This window comes from Salvelinus fontinalis, chromosome 32, assembly GCF_029448725.1.
Source record: "Salvelinus fontinalis isolate EN_2023a chromosome 32, ASM2944872v1, whole genome shotgun sequence".
NCBI lineage: Eukaryota > Metazoa > Chordata > Actinopteri > Salmoniformes > Salmonidae > Salvelinus > Salvelinus fontinalis.
This window is the reverse complement of record NC_074696.1, coordinates 26,698,107-26,720,789: the sequence shown is the minus strand read 5'-3', so window position 1 is coordinate 26,720,789 and position 22,683 is coordinate 26,698,107. Positions and strand designations below refer to the sequence as shown.

Sequence of the window (22,683 nt, the reverse complement as noted above, 5' to 3'; positions counted from 1 at the left end):
GATTTAATAATTTGCAATTATGTCTACTTATGATAAGGTAAAATGTTTATATTTCTGTCTCCAGATATGGCAAATATATCCAATGCAAAAAACATCTACGTTTAAATGGTATTAATATTAATTTGCATATATTCCCGTTAATTCCCACAGAAAGTTTCCACCTCTGAATATTCCCCAAAATGTGCAACCCTATATGTTAGACTACAAGTGCATTGAAAACACTATTGTCTGTGCCCAATAATGTTTGTACCATGTTGTGTTGCTACCATGTTGTTGTTGTTATGTTGTGTTGCTACCATGTTGTCTTAGGTCTCTCTTTATGTGGTGTTGTCGTGACGTGTGTTTTGTTCTGTATTTATTTAATTGTTTATTTTTTATCCCAGCCCCCGTCCCTGCAGGAGGCCTTTTGGTACGCTGTCATTGTAAATAAGAATTTGTTCTTAACTGACTTGCCTAGTTAAATAAAGGTGAAATAAATAAAAATAAATATAGTTTACATGTTGTCAACATTCTAAACCAACTGTCTGTTTTGCCCCATAGTTGTACATGTGTCGGTTTTGTTGCTAAACAACCTACCTGTGCAAAGACGCTGTCCATTTAGCAGTGCTGAATCATCGGCGCCGCCATAATATGTACGTTTTCCTTTCATATTTCATGATTTTCGTCATTCTTTGGTCGAGTTTCTTTGACGCCACTGACTATTTCCACTAAGGCCATGACCGTGTAGGGAAGGAGGAGGCAGAGGGTTATCAAACAGACTGTTCTGTGTTCAGAGGAGGGCAATGGGGTTGGGGGCCAGTTCCTGGAAGAGCATGCCCGGTCCTTATATGCTCGTAAACAAACACACATACACACATCAATACTGATATACACCCAACAACCTGAAAGCAGCCCAAACCCTTTCAAAGACTCATCTGGGTCACTCTTAAACACACACACACACACACGCACATAACTCAGACCCGTATCTGTAACTGAACTTGAAGACACGTGTTTCTGATTACCAGTACATCAACGTTCCTTTGTTGCCATGGCAGCTGCAGAGTCTGGTTACCCCGCGTGGCCTCCTCTATTAAATTTGTTCCTTTTTCTATTTTCTCTCTTTCACTCTCTCTTTAATCTCTCTCTTTCACTCTATATTTCTCTCTCTCTCTCTCTCTCTCTCAGTGAATAGTGTGGTTATGAAAGGAGAGATTTACAGGGTATGCTGTTACGTAAGCACAAGACCATGGACTGCTATTTATGTGAAGGCCGTACTTAGCTTTCTGCCAGAGCACTGGAAAACATTGAGGATCATGGCAATTGGTACTAGCTCTCCAGAGTCTTGAAAACAGAAGTGAGTGCATGGGAGGGAGTTGCCTACCTCTCCCCTCCCCTTCCTCTGTCTCCGTAGTGATATAGGGGAAATCTGGAGAGATCTAGTTAAAGGCTTGTACACGATCAAGCCATCAGCTTGGGGTCAATTTCATTTAAATTCCAGTCAATTCAGAAAAGTAAACCCAATTATTGAAAATCATTTAGGATAATTGGAATTGGAATTTCAGTATACTTATTGAATTTACTGGAATTAAATTGGAATTGACACCAATTCTGCTGTCCAGTGACACAAAATATCAACAACAATGAAGCTATAGGACCAGACAGACGGATAGAGCTGTACTCTGTTATCATAGCCCTGGGAGGATGGCTATTATTAATTGCTGCTTCAACTGTTGAATAACTGTTGTCATGTAAAATGGGGGATGTGTGTGGCGCTTTTCAGCTGAAGACATGTAAACTGGATGGAGATATAACTGTTAACTAGGAATTGATTGGAAATCTGTAGTGATTTGTTCATCCGGTGTCTCCTCTCCACTGTCGCTCTGATGCAGTGAGTTGCTTTGGCTACAGGCTTTCAAAGCTAGGGCCTCATAGTGGTATAGCTAATGAGTGAACAGTGTTGTATATTGTGTGTGTTGAGGGCATGGAATTGTTGCAGGTCATCTTGACATTCTAAAAAGTATTCCAAGGTCACGTTGAATGGAACCGTGTGTGAGCGTGCGAGGCAAGCATATATGTGTGTGCCCATACCTCGTCCCCAAAGTAGGCCAGTGATGCTGTGGTTCCTGCCCTGTTGAGCCCACATTACCTCAGCCAACATCGTGCAGCAGCTTACAACATGTACTACACTGCAAATATTGAACCTTCAGGAGCCGATGCTAATACCACAGGAAAACAGTGTAAGACACAGCTCAGGCAAATAAATAGTTTCACCCCCAAATGAGAACTGGTCTGTTGTGGTGGTGGCTGATTACCTGTCTGTGTTTGTGCGTGCGTCCATCTGTGTGCCTGTATGTATGTGTCGGCTTTCCTAAGTCCAGTGGTGTGATGAGGCGATCTCCTCTCTCAGAAAGTGTTACTGTGGTAATTCCACACTGTTTACTGTAAACGACAGACCCCTGCTGAAACCAAATTGTGTGTGTGTACTGTTTTGTTCTAATACCTGTTTGTTCTTCTACATGGCTCTGCGTGTGTGTGTGTCTGTGTGTGGTTGCATTGTGTATTTGTTGTAGCTATGTGGGACTATTGTTAAGATGTATGAGTCAGTCGTGCATTATAAAATCTCCCCAGACAGCCAGGTGTGTCCCTTCCTCCCTGGAGATACTGTGTGGCTGAAGATCAACAGGCCCTGGGTCCAGACCACTATTGCTGATACTGTGTGGCTGGAGATCAACAGGCCCTGGGTCCAGACCACTATTGCTGATACTGTGTGGCTGGAGATCAACAGGCCCTGGGTCCAGACCACTATGGCTGATACTGTGTGGCTGAAGATCAACAGGTCCTGGGTCCAGACCACTATGGCTGGAGATCAACAGGCCCTGGGTCCAGACCACTATTGCTGATACTGTGTGGCTGGAGATCAACAGGCCCTGGGTCCAGACCACTATTGCTGATACTGTGTGGCTGGAGATCAACAGGCCCTGGGTCCAGACCACTATGGCTGATACTGTGTGGCTGAAGATCAACAGGTCCTGGGTCCAGACCACTATGGCTGGAGATCAACAGGCCCTGGGTCCAGACCACTATGGCTGATACTGTGTGGCTGGAGATCAACAGGCCCTGGGTCCAGACCACTATTGCTGATACTGTGTGGCTGGAGATCAACAGGCCCTGGGTCCAGACCACTATGGCTGATACTGTGTGGCTGGAGATCAACAGGCCCTGGGTCCAGACCACTATTGCTGATACTGTGTGGCTGGAGATCAACAGGCCCTGGGTCCAGACCACTATGGCTGGAGATCAACAGGCCCTGGGTCCAGACCACTATTGCTGATACTGTGTGGCTGGAGATCAACAGGCCCTGGGTCCAGACCACTATGGCTGGAGATCAACAGGCCCTGGGTCCAGACCACTATGGCTGGAGATCAACAGGCCCTGGGTCCAGACCACTATGGCTGATACTGTGTGGCTGGAGATCAACAGGCCCTGGGTCCAGACCACTATTGCTGATACTGTGTGGCTGGAGATCAACAGGTCCTGGGTCCAGACCACTATGGCTGGAGATCAACAGGTCCTGGGTCCAGACCACTATGGCTGGAGATCAACAGGCCCTGGGTCCAGACCACTATGGCTGATACTGTGTGGCCAGAGATCAACAGGCCCTGGGTCCAGACCACTATTGCTGATACTGTGTGGCTGGAGATCAACAGGTCCTGGGTCCAGACCACTATGGCTGGAGATCAACAGGTCCTGGGTCCAGACCACTATGGCTGGAGATCAACAGGCCCTGGGTCCAGACCACTATGGCTGATACTGTGTGGCCAGAGATCAACAGGCCCTGGCTCCAGACCACTATGGCTGATACTGTGTGGCTGAAGATCAACAGGTCCTGGGTCCAGACCACTATGGCTGATACTGTGTGGCCAGAGATCAACAGGCCCTGGGTCCAGACCACTATGGCTGGAGATCAACAGGCCCTGGGTCCAGACCACTATGGCTGGAGATCAACAGGCCCTGGGTCCAGACCACTATGGCTGATACTGTGTGGCTGGAGATCAACAGGCCCTGGGTCCAGACCACTATTGCTGATACTGTGTGGCTGGAGATCAACAGGTCCTGGGTCCAGACCACTATGGCTGATACTGTGTGGCCAGAGATCAACAGGCCCTGGGTCCAGACCACTATGGCTGATACTGTGTGGCCAGAGATCAACAGGCCCTGGGTCCAGACCACTATGGCTGATACTGTGTGGCTGAAGATCAACAGGTCCTGGGTCCAGACCACTATGGCTGATACTGTGTGGCTGGAGATCAACAGGTCCTGGGTCCAGACCACTATGGCTGGAGATCAACAGGTCCTGGGTCCAGACCACTATTGCTGATACTGTGTGGCTGGAGATCAACAGGTCCTGGGTCCAGACCACTATGGCTGATACTGTGTGGCTGGAGATCAACAGGTCCTGGGTCCACACCACTATGGCTGATACTGTGTGGCTGGAGATCAACAGGTCCTGGGTCCACACCACTATGGCTGGAGATCAACAGGCCCTAGGTCCAGACCACTATGGCTGGAGATCAACAGGCCCTGGGTCCAGACCACTATGGCTGGAGATCAACAGGCCCTGGGTCCAGACCACTAAGGCTGATACTGTGTGGCCAGAGATCAACAGGCCCTGGGTCCAGACCACTATGGCTGGAGATCAACAGGCCCTGGGTCCAGACCACTATTGCTGATACTGTGTGGCTGGAGATCAACAGGTCCTGGGTCCAGACCACTATGGCTGGAGATCAACAGGCCCTGGGTCCACACCACTATGGCTGATACTGTGTGGCCAGAGATCAACAGGCCCTGGGTCCAGACCACTATGGCTGATACTGTGTGGCTGAAGATCAACAGGTCCTGGGTCCAGACCACTATGGCTGATACTGTGTGGCTGGAGATCAACAGGTCCTGGGTCCAGACCACTATGGCTGGAGATCAACAGGTCCTGGGTCCACACCACTATGGCTGGAGATCAACAGGCCCTAGGTCCAGACCACTATGGCTGGAGATCAACAGGCCCTGGGTCCAGACCACTAAGGCTGATACTGTGTGGCCAGAGATCAACAGGCCCTGGGTCCAGACCACTATGGCTGGAGATCAACAGGCCCTGGGTCCAGACCACTATTGCTGATACTGTGTGGCTGGAGATCAACAGGTCCTGGGTCCAGACCACTATGGCTGGAGATCAACAGGCCCTGGGTCCACACCACTATGGCTGATACTGTGTGGCTGGAGATCAACAGGCCCTGGGTCCACACCACTATGGCTGATCAGTATCCATGGTTCATCCTTGGGCTGCTGTGAGTAAGCCTCTAATCACTGACTGACTGGCACTCACCTATCTCGTCACTACCCTCCTGACTACTGCGTCATGTCTGTCTGTTTGTCTGTGTGTGTTTCTATCTGCTTTGTATCTGCGTCTGTATTGTACCCCTCTGTCCCCAGGCAGCTGTGCTAAATCAAATCTGTACCATAAACCATGTATGTCTTAGGCTGGAGGCTGCTGATAGGGTGAACTGTCTCTAACATATAGATATCTATAGAGGGGCTATGGCTCACTCGCACAACCTCAAATTGAGGTCACCCTACCCTGTGTTGAATCAAAAGATGAAAGGATGCCTGCTCCTTCTGTTTACTGATAGGTGTGCTATGCTTGGCATTGCAGTGGCATACAAACCAATGTTTGCACCACTGTGGTCATTGGTTATTTCGAATGACTTTATTTGTTTATGAAGCTCTGAAAATTACAACAAAGAACACTTACAGTACAGTCAACACAACATTACAAAACAATATACATAAGATTCCAAACCATACCAGTTCCCAGGAACATAATTTTAAATGTTTTTATTTTACTTAACCTTTATTTAACTAGTCAAGTCAGTTAAGAACAAATTCTTACTTACAATGATGGCCTACCCCGGCCAAACCCTAACGACGCTGGGCCAATTGTTCGCCGCCCTATGGGACTCCAATCATGGCCGGCTGTGATACAGCCTGGAATCGAACCAGGGTCTGCAGTGCCTTAGACCTCTGCGCCACTCGTGTGTTTTTGAAACCTAAGATCTCAGTCTAACACTATTTCTCCATCTCTCCTCAGGACTGGCAGTTTGACGACGGTGCGCCCCCTCCCTCTAAGGTGGTGGAGGACTGGCTGAGTCTGCTAAGGTCTCGTTTCCTGGAAGATCCGGGCTGCTGCGTGGCCGTGCACTGTGTGGCTGGACTGGGCAGGTGAGGGGACCAGCTCAGTTGGTAGAGCATGGTGCTTGCAACGCCAGGATATTGGGTTCGATTCCCGGGACGACCATACGTAAAAATGTATGCACGCATGACTGTAAATCGCTTTGGATTAAAAAAAGGCATATTCAAATTACAGATACTCTGTAGGGGTCCAGTAGGATGCTCTGTAGGGGTCCAGCAGGATGCTCGGTAGGGGTCCAGCAGGATGCTCGGTAGGGGTCCAACAGGATGCTCGGTAGGGGTCCAGTAGGATGCTCGGTAGGGGTCCAGCAGGATGCTCGGTAGGGGTCCAGTAGGATGCTCTGTAGGGGTCCAGTAGGATGCTCGGTAGGGGTCCAGTAGGATGCTCTGTAGGGGTCCAGTAGGATGCTCTGTAGGGGCCCAGTAGGATGCTCTGTAGGGGTCCAGTAGGATTTTTTTACATTTTTATTTCACCTTTATTTAACCAGGTAGGCTAGTTGAGAACAAGTTCTCATTTGCAACTGCGACCTGGCCAAGATAAAGCATAGCAGTGTGAACAGACAACAACACAGAGTTACACATGGAGTAAACAATAAACAAGTCAATAACATGGTAGAAAAAAAGAGAATCTATATAAAATGTGTGCAAAAGGCATGAGGAGGTAGGCAATAAATCGAATAATTACAATTTAGCAGATTAACACTGGAGTGATAAATCATCAGATGATCATGTGCAAGTAGAGATACTGGTGTGCAAAAGAGCAGAAAAGTAAATAAATAAAAGCAGTATGGGGGGTGAGGTAGGTAAATTGGGTGGGCTATATACCGATGGACTATGTACAGCTTCAGCGAGCGGTTAGCTGCTCGGATAGCAGATGTTTAAAGTTGTTGAGGGAGATAAAAGTCTCCAACTTCAGAGATTTTTGCAATTTGTTCCAGTCGCAGGCAGCAGAGAACTGTAAGGAAAGGCGTCCAAATGAGGTTTTGGCTTTAGGGATGATCAGTGAGATACACCTGCTGGAGCGCGTGCTACGGGTGGGTGTAGCCATCGTGACCAGTGAACTGAGATAAGGCGGCACTTTACCTAGCATAGCCTTGTAGATGACCTGGAGCCAGTGGGTCTGACGATGAACATGTAGCGAGGGCCAGCCGACTAGGGCATACAGGTCGCAGTGGTGGGTCGTATAAGGTGCTTTAGTAACAAAACGGATGGCACTGTGATAAACTGCATCCAGTTTGCTGAGTAGAGTATTGGAAGCTATTTTGTAGATGACATCGCCGAAGTCGAGGATCGGTAGGATAGTCAGTTTTACTAGGGTAAGTTTGGCGGCGTGAGTGAAGGAGGCTTTGTTGCGAAATAGAAAGCCGACTCTAGATTTGATTTTGGATTGGAGATGTTTGCAGTCTAGCCAGACACCTAGGTACTTATAGATGTCCACATATTTTAGGTCGGAACCGTCCAGGGTGGTGATGCTAGTCGGGCGTGCGGGTGCAGGCAGCGAGCGGTTGAAAAGCATGCATTTGGTTTTACTAGCGTTTAAGAGCAGTTGGAGGCCACGGAAGGAGTGTTGTATGGCATTGAAGCTCGTTTGGAGGTTAGATAGCACAGTGTCCAAGGAAGGGCCAGAAGTAACAGAATGGTGTCGTCTGCGTAGAGGTGGATCAGGGAATCGCCCGCAGCAAGAGCACCATCATTGATATATACAGAGAAAAGAGTCGGCCCGAGAATTGAACCCTGTGGTACCCCCATAGAGACTGCCAGAGGACCGGACAACATGCCCTCCGATTTGACACACTGAACTCTATCTGAGAAGTATTTGGTGAACCAGGCGAGGCAGTCATTAGAAAAACCGAGGCTACTGAGTCTGCCGATAAGAATATGGTGATTGACAGAGTCGAAAGCCTTGGCCAGGTCGATGAAGACGGCTGCACAGTAATGTCTTTTATCGATGGTGGTTATGATATAGTTTAGTACCTTGAGCGTGGCTGAGGTGCACCCGTGACCGGCTCGGAAACCGGATTACACAGCGGAGAAGGTACGGTGGGATTCGAGATGGTCAGTGATCTGTTTGTTGACTTGGCTTTCGAATACCTTAGATAGGCAGGGCAGGATGGATATAGGCCTGTAACAGTTTGGGTCCAGGGTGTCTCCCCCTTTGAAGAGGGGGATGACCGCGGCAGCTTTCCAATCCTTGGGGATCTCAGATGATACGAAGGAGAGGTTGAACAGGCTGGTAATAGGGGGTGCGACAATGGCGACGGACAGTTTCAGAAATAGGGGGTCCAGATTGTCAAGCCCAGCTGATTTGTATGGGTCCAGGTTTTCCAGCTCTTTCAGAACATCTGCTATCTGGATATGGGTAAAGGAGAAGCTGGAGAGGCTTGGGCGAGTATTGAGAAATGCTTGTTGAAGTTTTCGATTATCACGGATTTGATAGGATGCCCTGTAGGGGTCCAGCAGGATGCTCTGTAGGGGTCCAGTAGGATGCTCTGTAGGGGTCCAGCAGGATGCTCTGTAGGGGTCCACCAGGAAGCTCGGTAGGGGTCCAGCAGGATGCTCGGTAGGGGTCCACCAGGAAGCTCTGTAGGGGTCCAGTAGGATGCTCTGTAGGGGTCCAGGAGGATGCTCTGTAGGGGTCCAGGAGGATGCTCTGTAGGGGTCCAGCAGGATGCTCTGTAGGGGTCCAGGAGGATGCTCTGTAGGGGTCCAGGAGGATGCTCTGTAGGGGTCCAGCAGGATGCTCTGTAGGGGTCCAGCAGGATGCTCTGTAGGGGTCCAGTAGGATGCTCGGTAGGGGTCCAGTAGGATGCTCTGTAGGGGTCCAGCAGGATGCTCTGTAGGGGTCCAGCAGGATGCTCTGTAGGGGTCCAGCAGGATGCTCGGTAGGGGTCCAGCAGGAAGCTCTGTAGGGGTCCAGCAGGATGCTCGATAGGGGTCCAGGAGGATGCTCTGTAGGGGTCGAGCAGGATGCTCTGTAGGGGTCCAGGAGGGTGCTCGGTAGGGGTCGAGCAGGATGCTCTGTGGGGGTCCAGAAGGATGCTCTGTAGGTGTCCAGAAGGATGCTCGGTAGGAGTCCAGGCAGGATGCTCTGTAGGGGTCCAGTAGGATGCTCTGTAGGGGTCCAGTAGGATGCTCTGTAGGGGTCCAGTAGGATGCTCTGTAGGGGTCCAGTAGGATGCTCTGTAGGGGTCCAGTAGGATGCTCTGTAGGGGTCCAGCAGGATGCTCTGTAGGGGTCCAGTAGGATGCTCTGTAGGGGTCCAGCAGGATGCTCTGTAGGGGTCCAGCAGGATGCTCTGTAGGGGTCCAGCAGGATGCTCTGTAGGGGTCCAGCAGGATGCTCTGTAGGGGTCCAGTAGGATGCTCTGTAGGGGTCCAGTAGGATGCTCTGTAGGGGTCCAGCAGGATGCTCTGTAGGGGTCTAGTTTAATGCTCGGTAGGGGTCCAGTAGGATGCACTGTGTGGCTGGACTGGGTATGTAAGGGATACTTTGTTGTTTTTCATCTGAAAATGACTACTGATCAGATTCACAAATCCCAGACTGTACCTTTACACCTGGGATATATAGGGGAGACAGTCAGTGAAAAATAAAGTAGTTCATTTAGTTTGATGTGAATGGACAACAGTGTTTGAGTCATCATGCCTATCATTGCTTATAATCAGATCAAGGGGGCATTGTTGATCAAGGTATCACGGGGAACAGGACCCAAGAGGTTGTGTTGACTGTCACTGCAAAGACTGAGCTTTGCACAGTGTTTACCATGTTAATTTGACAGTCAGAATGAGCCCCCCTTAACCCAGGTTTAACCAACTAACTGTGCCCAACACCCAGTGGCAGTTGGTGCTGTTTAAGATCATGGAGGATTCATTTGTTTTTTTATGAGCACGTCCTTATTTCTATTAGAGCATATTGGATGACTGTCATTCATATTCCATTCACCCAGTTCAATGTAACATCGATAGGTTAAGCTACTACATTATACTCAAATGTTCCCTATACCCATCATGAGGTTGTTACAACCTAGTCTACGAATGAAAGTTTACAACGTAGGTGCACACAGGTCGAGAGACCAATTGGAGAAATCAAGGTGACTCATTCAATATCGCCTTGCACACTCTTGCCTGCATCTAGCTGAACTAGGCTGTAATCATTAGTCCAAACAGTTGCAAAGGAGTTTCTATTGGAGAAATGCAGATAGGTTTATCCCTGTTTCATTCTGTTTGCTTCCATTTAAGAAACGTTTTTCACTAGAATCGGCAGAATGAATACATCCCTGATCACCTGCACACAAGTTGACTTTCATATCAGTCACATACGAACAGCATCATCACTTTGCTCGTTGTATAATTCCTTCTCGTATCTACACGCTCTCCTCCTCTCACCTTTTCCCTTCAGTTGTGCACAACACTACAGCTGTCTGTGACCAGGCAAAAAAAACTTTCCAAGCCTTCATACCATAACCGCTACACATACCCTACATCGTTGTCACCATATTAGCTAATCTCATAGCCAACATAGTTACTATATCTAACACATTAGTAATCCCGCTACAATCACGCAGTACAGTGTACAGCAAGCAGTTTAGCAGTTACACCGGCGTGCCCAAGTGGCAATAAATGTATAAAACCGAATGCTTACCTTGACTTGGAGGAGTGTTATTTGGGGATGTGAATATATTTAGTATAGTCTTATCTAAAAAGTATGTTACACAAAAACAAAACAAAAATCACTGAGTAGGAGGGTCCTCCCCCCCTGAGGACCCTCTGCTGCTGACACCTCTACCGGTTCAAGAATAGGATGGGCACCTAAATGGCCCTCTATTCCCTGTACACTGTATATGGAATAGAGTGCCATTGGGGACATACACATCTCCAGGGAAAGGAGAGCGGCCTTCTGAGAGCCAGATAATGGGACCGAGTATCCTTCTAGCTCAGAGCTTCCCTCTACACAGCCACAGTGAGGTTGCCTGGTCCCAGATCTGTTTGTGCTGGCGTGACATGTCCAAAGGAGTGGACAAGAAATCACAAACAGATCTGGGACCAGGCTAACTGTGAGGTGTCCACCACATCAAACTGAACCCTCTTTCTAGACCCATGTCTGTAGACCTAGACCCCCCCCCCCCCCCCCTCTAGCCTAGCACTTGGCCAAAGTCAACACCAACCATCCCCTTGGTGCCGCAGTAAGGCAGTAATCCCACAGTATTATTAGAGGCACCGGGGGAGTCTGAAGACGAAACAGGAAGGAAGCTTTCGGAGGCATTTGTTTTTGCGGTTCCCGCTATAACATGCAAACGGTGGGCTCTTTCCATGACCTTTTAGCTGGGATCAGGCCCGGCCCCAGTCGGAGAGGAGCGGGGGCTAATACCCTATAATTGAATCTGCTTGTTCCATGCTGTTCCTTTGAGTGTTTATATCAGGCCCCAGCCCAGCTCTCAGCGAAGGATAACTAGAGATGACCCTGGATCCACCCCTCAGTTTCTGCAGCAGGGATAGGCTAACTTTCCCTCCATTCTCTCAGAAGCTGTGAAGGGAGAAAGTGACTTGTAGCTAACAACCGCCCAACTGGGTCACATTTTTGAACAATATGACAGTATTATACTGATCAGTCTTTCTATAAACGCATACACACTGTGTGGCTGCTGCCATTCTTCTTCTTTGAGTGTGTGGCGCGCATGTACACACACATACACACTCACAGTGTAGCTGTTTGAAGTGTATACTGTAGGAGACACACACACACACCTGAACACCAGAAACAAACGGCTCAACAGAATGTAGTGGGGGGTAAAGTCATAAAACACAGTGACGTGGGGGGGAGGGGCCACCGCCCCTGGCGGTCTGGTTTGGGGGCGGTGAAACCCCATCTCTGACGCACGTCTCTTCCTCCCCAAGGAGCTAGCCTCAGCTTTTGAAAGGGTGCCAATGTTTTCTTGGACCAACTTTTTTTTCACATGTTTCAGATGGGGAAACGCTTTTTCAGCACTTGTACCCTTTTCTTATGAGGGGAGGCTCACTAAAAGGGGGTTGCAGGCTTCAGTTTAGGTAAAGTCTTTTGGATTTGTGTGTCTAACAGTAAACATCTTGATGGCCGCAGATTAATCTGTTAGTCAGCTCCTGGTTATGCTGAGAACTGCCATGTTTTTGTGGCGACTTAGAAATCTCTATCCTCCCTCGTCATTAAAAAGACCCCAAAATTCAGAGTTTATAGCGGACGAGCCCCCTTCCCTTCACCTTATTAGGAAGCAGTGTTGAGCTAAAGCTTTTGTGGATTAAACTGGTTACTGGAAGTGGAAGATTGTCTGGCTTAAAGCACATGGCTCTGTCCGTGCCTTGCAAGGATTGTGCTGTTTGAAGAGGTTGTGAATGGGACCGTGTCACACACACACAGCCAACTACAGGCACATATGTATTGTTTCAAACATGGAGTAGCCTTTCTATGTCCCACCCTCAGCACCCCCTGCTTCCCAAGGCTATGCTTAGGGACCCTTTGCGTCCCATCTGGAACGTAATCAAAGAAAGAGAGATCTTTTTATATCAGTTGGTGCAGGTAATCAGCTAGTAGTAGTTTGACTGGGACTGCTGTGCTTGTTCCGTCTTGGCAGAGCCCCGGTGCTGGTGGCGTTGGCACTGATCGAGAGTGGGATGAAGTATGAGGATGCCATCCAGTTCATCAGACAGTGAGTATCCCCGCTTTCTTCCCTCCCTCCCTCCCTCCCTCCCTCCCTCCCTCCCTCCCTCCCTCCCTCCCTCCCTCCCTTTATATTCTTCTCTTTTCTTTTGTTCTATCAAACCATTGCTTGATCATCATCTACTGCAGTAATGTTGTGCAACTTCCCACTGGGCACACACTGGTTGAATCAAAGCTGTTTCCACGTCATTTCAATTCAATTACGTTGAACCAGAGGTGGGACTAAGTCACTATTATTCGAGTCACAAGCAAGTTACAAGGTCTTATTGTTCTGGCAAAGAGAAAATAAAACAATCGCTTTCTGGTCGCTAATCTAGATATATGAGCCCGCCTTTGCTCGCCAATGTTGATGCTTGGTCATTGGTCAACAGTCAAGATGCGCAACTTTTTGGTTCTGAAGCACAGATTATGTTTTTGAAACAAGAATTTAGTGCAATGCCATGAGCCTATGTTAGTGACCAGATTCAGTTTCACCCCCCCCCCCCCCAAAAAACCTTCTCACTGTGCTAGCTCGCCCGACATGTGTTGATTGACAGTTTACTTGTCCAATCAGTGTCCCGAGTGTGCGTTTCACTAGCCAATTAGTTTTTTTTTGCAAGTGTGATACTCTTTCTGGCTGCATGGAGTAGCTTAATCCACAGAGACTGTGCCACAAAATGAGCGACAAAACGTTACAAAACCTGGCCATAGAGATTCAAATTATCAGTCTCGGGGCCTCCCGGGTGGCGCAGTTAGCACTGCGATGCAGTGCCCTAGACCACTGCGCCACCCGGGAGGCCCCGAGACTGATAATTTGAATCTCTATGGCCAGGTTTTGTAACGTTTTGTCGCTTTGTAACGTTTTGCAACGTTTTGCCCAGAGACTCTGGGCCACCAGAGTCTCTGGGCACAATTGGGCTAGCGTCGTCCGGGTTAGGGAGGGTTTGGCCGGTAGGGATTTCCTTGTCTCATCGCGCTCCAGCGACTCCTGTGGCGGGCTGGGCGCAGTGCGCGCTAACCAAGGGGGCCAGGTGCACGGTGTTTCCTCCGACACATTGGTGCGGCTGGCTTCCGGGTTGGAGGCGCGCTGTGTTAAAGAAGCAGTGCGGCTTGGTTGGGTTGTGCCTCGGAGGACGCATGGCTTTCGACCTTCGTCTCTCCCGAGCCCGTACGGGAGTTGTAGCGATGAGACAAGATAGTAATTACTAGCGTTTGGATACCACGAAAATTGGGGGGAAAAAGGGGATACATTTTTTTTTTTTTTTTTTTTTTTATCAGTCTCAAGTCAAAGTCGAGTCCCGAGTCTTGAGGCTCCAAGTCAAGTCTCAAAGTTATTTTATTTTCTACCAAGTCGAGTCTTAAGTCCATGTCATCGGACTCAAATCCACACCACTGCGTTGACATTGAATTGACGTCTGTGCCCAGTGGGTTGTTGCTCTTGAGTTGAGACAAACTATTCTTTGACTATGATTAAATGACTTATGTATCTGTATTTGTTTGATTAAATGACCCTATTATGAGAGGATTTCAACCTCTTCAGAATCAGATTAGGTATTTTGATCTAGGGCTGGGCAATATGGCCTAAAAATCATATCTCGATTTATTTATTTTTTAATTGATGAGCAAATTATGATATATATCAATTCAAGGGGCTTTATTGGCATGGGAAACATATGTTTACATTGCCAAAGCAAGTGAAATGGATAAACAAATGTGAAATAAATTATTAAAAAATTACTTGATTTTCTCAAATTAAGCTTTGTTGCACAAATAAAGGTCGATACACTACTTTTCCAACAGTCAGGAATAATGTAAAATTATACCTAGGCTAAATATACTGAACAATAATATAAAATTATACCTAGGCTAAATATACTGAACAAAAATATAAAATGCAACAATTTCGCTCTCGCTCTCTTTTTATATACAGTTGAAGTCGGGAGGTTACATACACGTAGGTTGGAGTCATTAAAACTTGTTTTTCAACCACTCCACAAATTTCTTGTTAACAAACTATAGTTTTGGCAAGTCGGTTAGGATATCTACTTTGTGTATGACACAAGTAATTTTTCCAACAATTGTTTAAAGACAGATTTTTTTTTACATATAATTCATTGTATCACAATTCCAGTGGGTCATAAGTTTTCATACACTAAGTTGACTGTGCCTTTAAACAGCTTGGAAAATTCCAGAAAATTATGTCATGGCTTTAGAAGCTTCTGATAGGCTAATTGACATCATTTGAGTCGTAGGTGTACCTGTGGATGTATTTTAAGGCCTACCTTCAAACTCAGTGCCTCTTTGCTTGACAAATTAGCCAAGACCTCAGAAAAAAATTGTAGACCTCCACAAGTCTGGTTCACCCTTGAGAACAATTTCCAAATGCTTGAAGGTACCACGTTCATCTGTACAAACAATAGTACACAAGTATAAACACCATGGGACCACGCAGCCGTCATACCTCAGGAAGGAGACGTGTTCCGTCTCCTAGAGATGAACGTACTTTGGTGCGAAAAGTGCAAATCAATCCGAGAACAACAGCAAAGGACCTTGTGAAGATGCTGGGGGAAACGGGTACAAAAGTATCTATATCCACAGTAAAACGAGTCCTATATCGACATAACCTGAAAGGCCTCTCAGCAAGGAAGAAGCCACTGCTCCAAAACCGCCATAAAAAAGCCAGACTACGGTTTGCAACTGCACATGGGGACAAAGATTGTACTTTTTGGAGAAATGTCCTCTGGTCTGATGAAACAAAAATGGAATTGTTTGGCCATAATGACCATCGTTATGTTTGGAGGAAAAAGGGTGAGGCTTGCAAGCCGAAGAACACCATCCCAACCGTGAAGCATGGGGGTGGCAGCATCATGTTGTGGGGGTGCTTTGCTGCAGGAGGGACTGGTGCACTTCACAAAATAGATGGCATCATGAGGTAGGAAAATTATGTGGATATATTGAAGCAGCATCTCAAGACATCAGTCAGGAAGTTAAAGCTTGGTCGCAAATGGGTCTTCCAAATGGACAATGACCCCAAGCATACTTCCAAAGTGGTGGCAAAATGGCTTAAGGACAACAAAGTCAAGGTGTTGGAGTGGCCATCACAAAGCCCTGACCTCAATCCTATAGACAATTTGTGGGCAGAACTGGAAAAGCGTGTGCGAGCAAGGAGGCCTACAAACCTGACTCAGTTACACCAGCTCTGTCAGGAGGAATGGGCCAAAATTCACCCAAATATTTGTGGGAAGCTTGTGGAAGGGTACCCAAAACATTTGACCCAAGTTAAACAATTTAAAGGCAATGCTACCAAATACTAATTGAGTGCATGTAAACTTCTGACCCATTGGGAATGTGATAATAAATAATTCTCTCTACTATTATTCTGACATTTCACATTCTTAAAATAAAGTGATGATCCTAACTGACCTAAGACAGAGAATTTTTACTGGAATTAAATGTCAGGAATTGATAGAATCTGAGTTTAAATGTATTTGGCTAAGGTGTATGTAAACTTCCGACTTCAACTGTGTAACAGTCCTGACCTGTTTTATGTTGTTTTTATGTGTTTATGGTCAGGGCGTTAGTTTTGGGTGGGCAGTCTATGTTATTTGTTTCTATGTTGGTTTTGGTTTGCCTGGTATGGCTCTTGATTAGAGGCAGGTGGTTTGCGTTTTCCTCTAATCAAGAGTCATATTTAGGTAGGGCATTCTCACTGTTTGTTTGTGGGTGATTGTCTCCTGTGTCCGTATGTATGTTCGTACCACATGGGACTGTAGCGTTTGTTTGTTTCGTTTCGTTTCGATGTCGTCTGTTTCCTGTACGTGAGTTTATGTTTAGTTATGTAAGTTTATGTTCAGGTTTCGTCAACGTCGTTTTCTTGTTTTGTAGTTTGAAAGTGTTTTGTTTCGTTTCGTGTGGCCATCGTATTTATAATAAAGATGGCTTATTTCCCAAATGCTGCGTATTGGTCTGAAGATCCTTCTCTCCTCACCTCGTCCGAGGATGAGGAGAGCACCAGCCGTTACAAACTGTATACTCAACAAAAATATAAACGCAACATGCAGCATTTTCAAAGATGTTACAGTTCATATAAGGAAATCAGTCAATTTAAATAAATTCATTAGGACCTAATCTATGGATTTCACATGACTGGGAATATAGATATGCATCTGTTGGTCACAGATACTTTAAAAAGTGTAGGGCCGTGGATCAGAAAATCTGTCTGTCAGTATCTGGTGTGACCACCATTTGCCTCATGCAGCACGACATCTCCTTCGCATAGAGATGATCAGGCTGTTGATAGTGGCCTGTGGAATGTTGTCACACTCCTCTTCAAAGTTGCTGAATATTGCCGGAAACTGGGACACTTTGACGTACACGTCGATCCAGAGCATGCTAAACATGTCTGGTGAGTATGCAGGCCATGGAAGAACTGGGGCATTTTCAACTTCCAGGAATTGTGAACAGATCCTTATGACATGGAGCCGTGCATTATCATGTTAAAACATGAGGTGATGAACATTAAATTCTCTGGCAACAGCTCTGGTGGACATTCCTGTAGTCAGCATGCCAATTGCACGCTCCCTCAAAACTTGAGACATCTGTGGCATTGTGTTGTGTGACAAAACTGCACATTTTAGAGTGGCCTTTTATTGTCCCCAATGATCATGCTGTTTAATCATCTTCTTGATATGCCACAACTGTCAGGTGGATGGATTATCTTGGCAAAGGAGAAATGCTCGCTAACAGGGATGTAATCAAATTTGCACAACATTTTAGAGAAATAAGATTTTTGTGCATATGACAAATTTCTGGGATCTTTTATTTCAGCTCATGAAACATGGGACCAACACTTCACATGTTGCGTTTATATTTTTGTTTAGTGTATAAGCCTTCCACAACTATAATAATTAAATTATTTTACCAAAATAGTTTAACCTGCTTTTTGTTTATTAATAATCACTGATCTGGCTTTCAAGTCTGTCTATGAAAATGCTATTTTTCTTACACATTTTACCAGAACCATGCACATCCACTAATAATGACAAACTTCTGTTAGCAGGTATTATAGAAAATTAACACAGGTCTCATAAACAATCTATCAAGCACAAGCCCACGTGCTAGTGAGTAGCCAGCTAATCTTAATATTTAAAGTCTAGCTAACTTGGATGTAGGTAGAACAGTTGAACTGTATAGACGGGTTGGTTGTTTAGCAACAAAACCAATGCGTGTGCAACTGTGGGGCAAAACAGACGGGTTGACTTAGAATGGTGACAACATATAAACTATATTTTGTCTCCAATATTTATTGAAAACATAAATACATTTGCACAATGAGCACTTGTCTCTCACATACATCCTTACAGTTGTTGGTTAGCTATTAAATTTGGTCATATTAGCATTGACATGACATCAGTCAAAACCCCTCAAAACAAGACATGGTATCAAGAACAAGATGAAACTAGCTGAAATTAGCCACTTATGATTCCCCACATGGAAGTTTCTTGCCATTGTTGCCAGCCATCTGACCATCCAGAATCACAACAATTCATGGACTTCCACCACATTGAAGTGTGCACATTGTTTTTGTGATGTTGCCAGCTAACCCATGTATGAACACACCCTCCTGTCCATCACCAACTGTTTGAACAACATAGCCTGCTCACTATGTTTAGATGTTGAACTCAAGTGGCCTACCTGGATAAGAAGATTTCTCAGAATGAGAAGGTTGCCAATTCCTTATATAAATGTGTATTTTTTTACAGGAAGCGCAGAGGGGCGATCAACAGCAAGCAGCTGACCTACCTGGAGAAGTACCGCCCCAAACAGAGACTGCGCTACAAAGACCCACACATCTTCAAGAACAAGTGCTGCATCATGTGACCCCCATTTCCATCCTCAGCCAATCAACTGCCTGCCACCTGATCGATCTGACCCGAATGGATAACGACAATGGACGAGTCCACAGCCAATGCACTTTGTGGCTGAACTATGAGAACTATGAATCATGAACTGAGCTAAGCAGCTCCACCAAGGGAAGGGTGTGATCAGTCTCCCTGGTGCCTAAAGATGGCTCTTACTGAGGGGGCCCATGGATCAAGCCCTCCTTGAATCTGACTTTTTATCCAAGAGCCAGCCAGAGGTAGCTTGGAATGGATGGTGAAAGGGGCACAGGACGTTGACACATTGAACTCCGTCATCACCATGGGGTTGTGCCTCGCTGCAAATTATTTGACTTGCAGTTGACTTTGTCATTGTACCTCCAACGCCCCCTTGCTACCAAATGGTGGTAACGCCTCAAATCATTGTCTGAAAGAGAGACAGCTTTGGCTGTATGAATATGAAACCAATGTGAATCATAGGGGGGGAAATGTTTGTGCCTGGTTGCCCTTTATCTCTCTGCCTACAGTAGGGGGACTGAGCTGTTTTCTGTTCACTCCTTGTTCCAAGGTTAATGCTATCCAGAATCCTTGGGACATCCTTAACCCTTACCTAACCCCAACCATAACCCTTACCTAACCACAACACCATCCTTAACCCTTACCTAACCCCAACCATAACCCTTACCTAACCCCAACCTCAACCATAACCCTTAACATTTTAAATTTAAACTTGAATAGAGAGAAATAGTAATGCTGTCTTTTTGTAGCCACTAACTCTGCCGTGGTTCGTTGGACAAAGCCTATGGGGAAATTAATGCCATTTTGTTGGGTTTTTGGATAAACGCCGAAAATAAAGTCTGTGGTAAACACCGGCTTAGAACACAATGTACAAGATCTCCTATGAGATAATCTTCATCAGCTAATGTCGCTTTTTGTGAATTCTGAAGCATTTATGTAATCAAAAAAGCGCATAAAGGCTTCATCTGTAAAGGTCATGTTAACTGACTGATATTATCTCATAGAACAAAACATAAAATCTCCTAAACCTGTGTTAACCCTGACCTTATTTTTGGCTTTTATCCCAAAACCCTATTCTTTCCCCATTTAATTTTCCACATAGGCTATGGTGAACGAACATAAGGTAGCCTATTTCCGTTTTTTAGGACTACAACCTGGCGAGCTCTATGGGGTGACGTCGAAGTTGGACGTTCCAAGGATACCGGATAGCAAAGACCCTTGTTCCAATGCCCTGATAATGTGTTTACTGTAATATATTTTTGTCATGATGCTACTTTCTAGCTTTAATATTCAGTGGTCTTGCAGATGAGAACAGGTGGGAAGGTTATAGGAATAAGGTGGGGTGCACTTGGATGATAACCAACAGGTTTATTTGTACTGTACCTACACTATGTAATTGATGTTAGGACAGGTAGGACTATTTAGTTACATTGGCTCATGTGGCAAATGGGTGTATGGGACGAAGTAGCGTGAAGTTGCCCCTAGATGCTGATCTTGGGTCAGTTTAGCATTTTCCCCACTAATGGTTAAGGTTCGGATTGGTTGAGGGTAAGCTGATCCCAGATCTGTACCTAAGGGACACCACCCCAGAGCGTATAGGACATACACTGAGTGGAGCACACTTGGGTGGCTCTATGTGCATATCCTGTACTGAAACGTGGCCCTCTCTTTCTCTCTCTGCACCATGCTTTTTGTTACATGGCGGCTGTACGCTGAATCTACCCACATGGAGTAAAATGCCGTTGATAAAGTTTATGGTCAGTGGCCTGTCGAGGGCCCTGTGATTTAACCCACCCGCTCCCATCTGCATAGCTGGTTAGGTCTACGCAAAATGAATTGTTGTTTTCTAGTTACTAGCCCAGTTTCTCTGATATCAGGTCAACTTTTGTACAGGTGTAGTTAGTTTACACCTCACCAGACAGATACACAGCCTTGTCTCTGTTCTCCGCATTGATGTTGCCTTCTTCTGTCAGCCTTTGAAGAAACCACCTTCAGTTGAATAGAAATAATAAAATATTTCAGTCATCCACTGTCCATTCCTGGTGCTGTCTGGTGTGATGAGTAGAGCTGAGTGGGAGTATTGTGTAAGAGTGTGAATGAGGCCCACCAGTAGCAGCCATCCACTGTGTTTTAGTGACTCACTACTTTCATTACTCCCTCTTGAAGCAATGCTACCACCGGCTGGACACAGTGTGAATTTCAAACTGTTCTTGATGGACTCAATCCAAAATATTTTTATATTATTAATAAATCAGTATGACAAAATAGTCTTAATTGTTATGAAAGTCATAAGCAGTCTTATGGCTTCGGGGTAGAAGCTGTTCAGTGTCCTGTTGGTTCCAGACTTGCTGCATCGGTACTGCTTGCCGTGCAGTAGCATGACTTGGGTGGCTGGAGTGTGACAATTTTTAGGGCCTTCCTTTGACACCGCCTGGTAGAGTTCCTGGTTGGCAGGAAGTGCGATTTCTTATAAGCGTCCGGGTTGGTGTCCCGCTCCCTGAAAGCGGCAGCCCTAGCCTATAGCTCAGTGCTGATGTTGCCTGTAATCCATGGCTTCTGGTAGGGATATGTACGTACCGTACTGTGGGGACGACATCGCCATCGCATGAGTCCCAGAACATTTTCAGTCTGTGCTAGCGAAACGGTCCAGTATGTAGCATCCGAGTCATCAGACCACTTCCCTATTGAGTGCGTCACTGGTATTTCCTGTTTGATTGTAAGCAGGAATCAGGATAGAATTACGGTCAGATTCGCCAAAATGGAGGGCGAGCTTTGTATGAGTGTGTGGAGTAAAGGTTATCTCAAGTTTTTTTTCACCTCTAGTTGCACAGGTGACATCCTGTAAACTGCTCCCACAGACCTTTCACCCAATCAATCAATTCGTCCCCCACTTCCTCTGGCTGTCGTCACTAGTTACCACAGCCACAAAGTCTAATCCAGCCTATTTCTACAATTTCTTTACAATATCCACACTGGTAAACGTATGCCTAACCCTCTTAAGTTGTTAGACATTTTACGATGGCCAATTGATTTTGTGGCTATGCTATCTAGTGGAAATTCATCAGTTATTTTACTCAAAAATGTGGGCAATCAGAACATGGAAAGATGAGACGTTAGCGCCAGGTATAAACAGAGTTCTTGAAAGCCCGTTACCTCAGGTCAACCCTCATAAGTCAACTCACAAGTCCCCCCAAAATACTGTCTCACTTGTCTATGTAGTGGCCCACACATATTTCAGCTCTCCATTTCTCCACCTCAGCAGGCAGGTCCAGGGCCCCATGGTTCCTGTACTGTGTTTCCCTTCCTAGCCTTCCTCAGATAGTAGGGAGCCTCTGGGCTAGCATGGGAAGACTACGTTGGGTTTAGATTGCCAGGCTGTGTCCCAAATGCCAACTTGATCCCCCCTATAGGCACTGGTCAAATGTAGAACACTATATAGGTAATTAGGCCACAGGTACCCGTGGACCCAGCACTGACCCAGGACTCAATGGGTGGGTGCTCTGCTCCTCATCCAGTAAAGGTTGCCTGTATCAAATTAACCAGAGGACTGACTTTGTAACACTATCCTCCTTGTGACTCACTCACAGCAGGGAAAACCCCCTCAGCAGTACTCAATCTAATAGATAAGATGTACTGCTGTTGAATGTACCCACTGTTAGGGAGACTGCATTGCATAAGGGCCGGGTCTTTTCCACTTGACATTACCAAATCTACAGGTTCTCATAAGTGTCCACCTCTAATGTTCAGTAGGGCACACAAAGCACATTCTTTTGCAACGGAAAACAAAAATGTTTTTATTCATACTGTACCAGTTCAGTACCTTCCAGTTTCAAATGGTTTATTCCCTTCTGAACACAACCCTGGGGGTGTGTTCACTCCTAGTCCTACCTGACAGATA

At 46.2% G+C, this 22,683-nt stretch overlaps 1 protein-coding gene across 5 annotated transcripts in view; it reads left to right on the top strand.

Annotated features, from left to right (window-relative positions):
• The window catches only part of LOC129830998 (protein tyrosine phosphatase type IVA 3), a 34,482-nt gene extending 13,672 nt beyond the window's left edge, over window positions 1-20,810 (top strand). For all 5 annotated transcript variants that reach the window (XM_055893951.1, XM_055893950.1, XM_055893952.1 and 2 more), the window contains 3 exons: window positions 6,122-6,252; window positions 12,824-12,898; window positions 18,651-20,810. In XM_055893951.1, the coding sequence (XP_055749926.1) occupies window positions 6,122-6,252; window positions 12,824-12,898; window positions 18,651-18,768 (324 nt within the window). In that variant the 3' untranslated portion in view covers window positions 18,769-20,810. The remainder of the gene's footprint in view (window positions 1-6,121; window positions 6,253-12,823; window positions 12,899-18,650) is intronic.
• The last annotated feature ends 1,873 nt before the right edge of the window (window positions 20,811-22,683 follow it).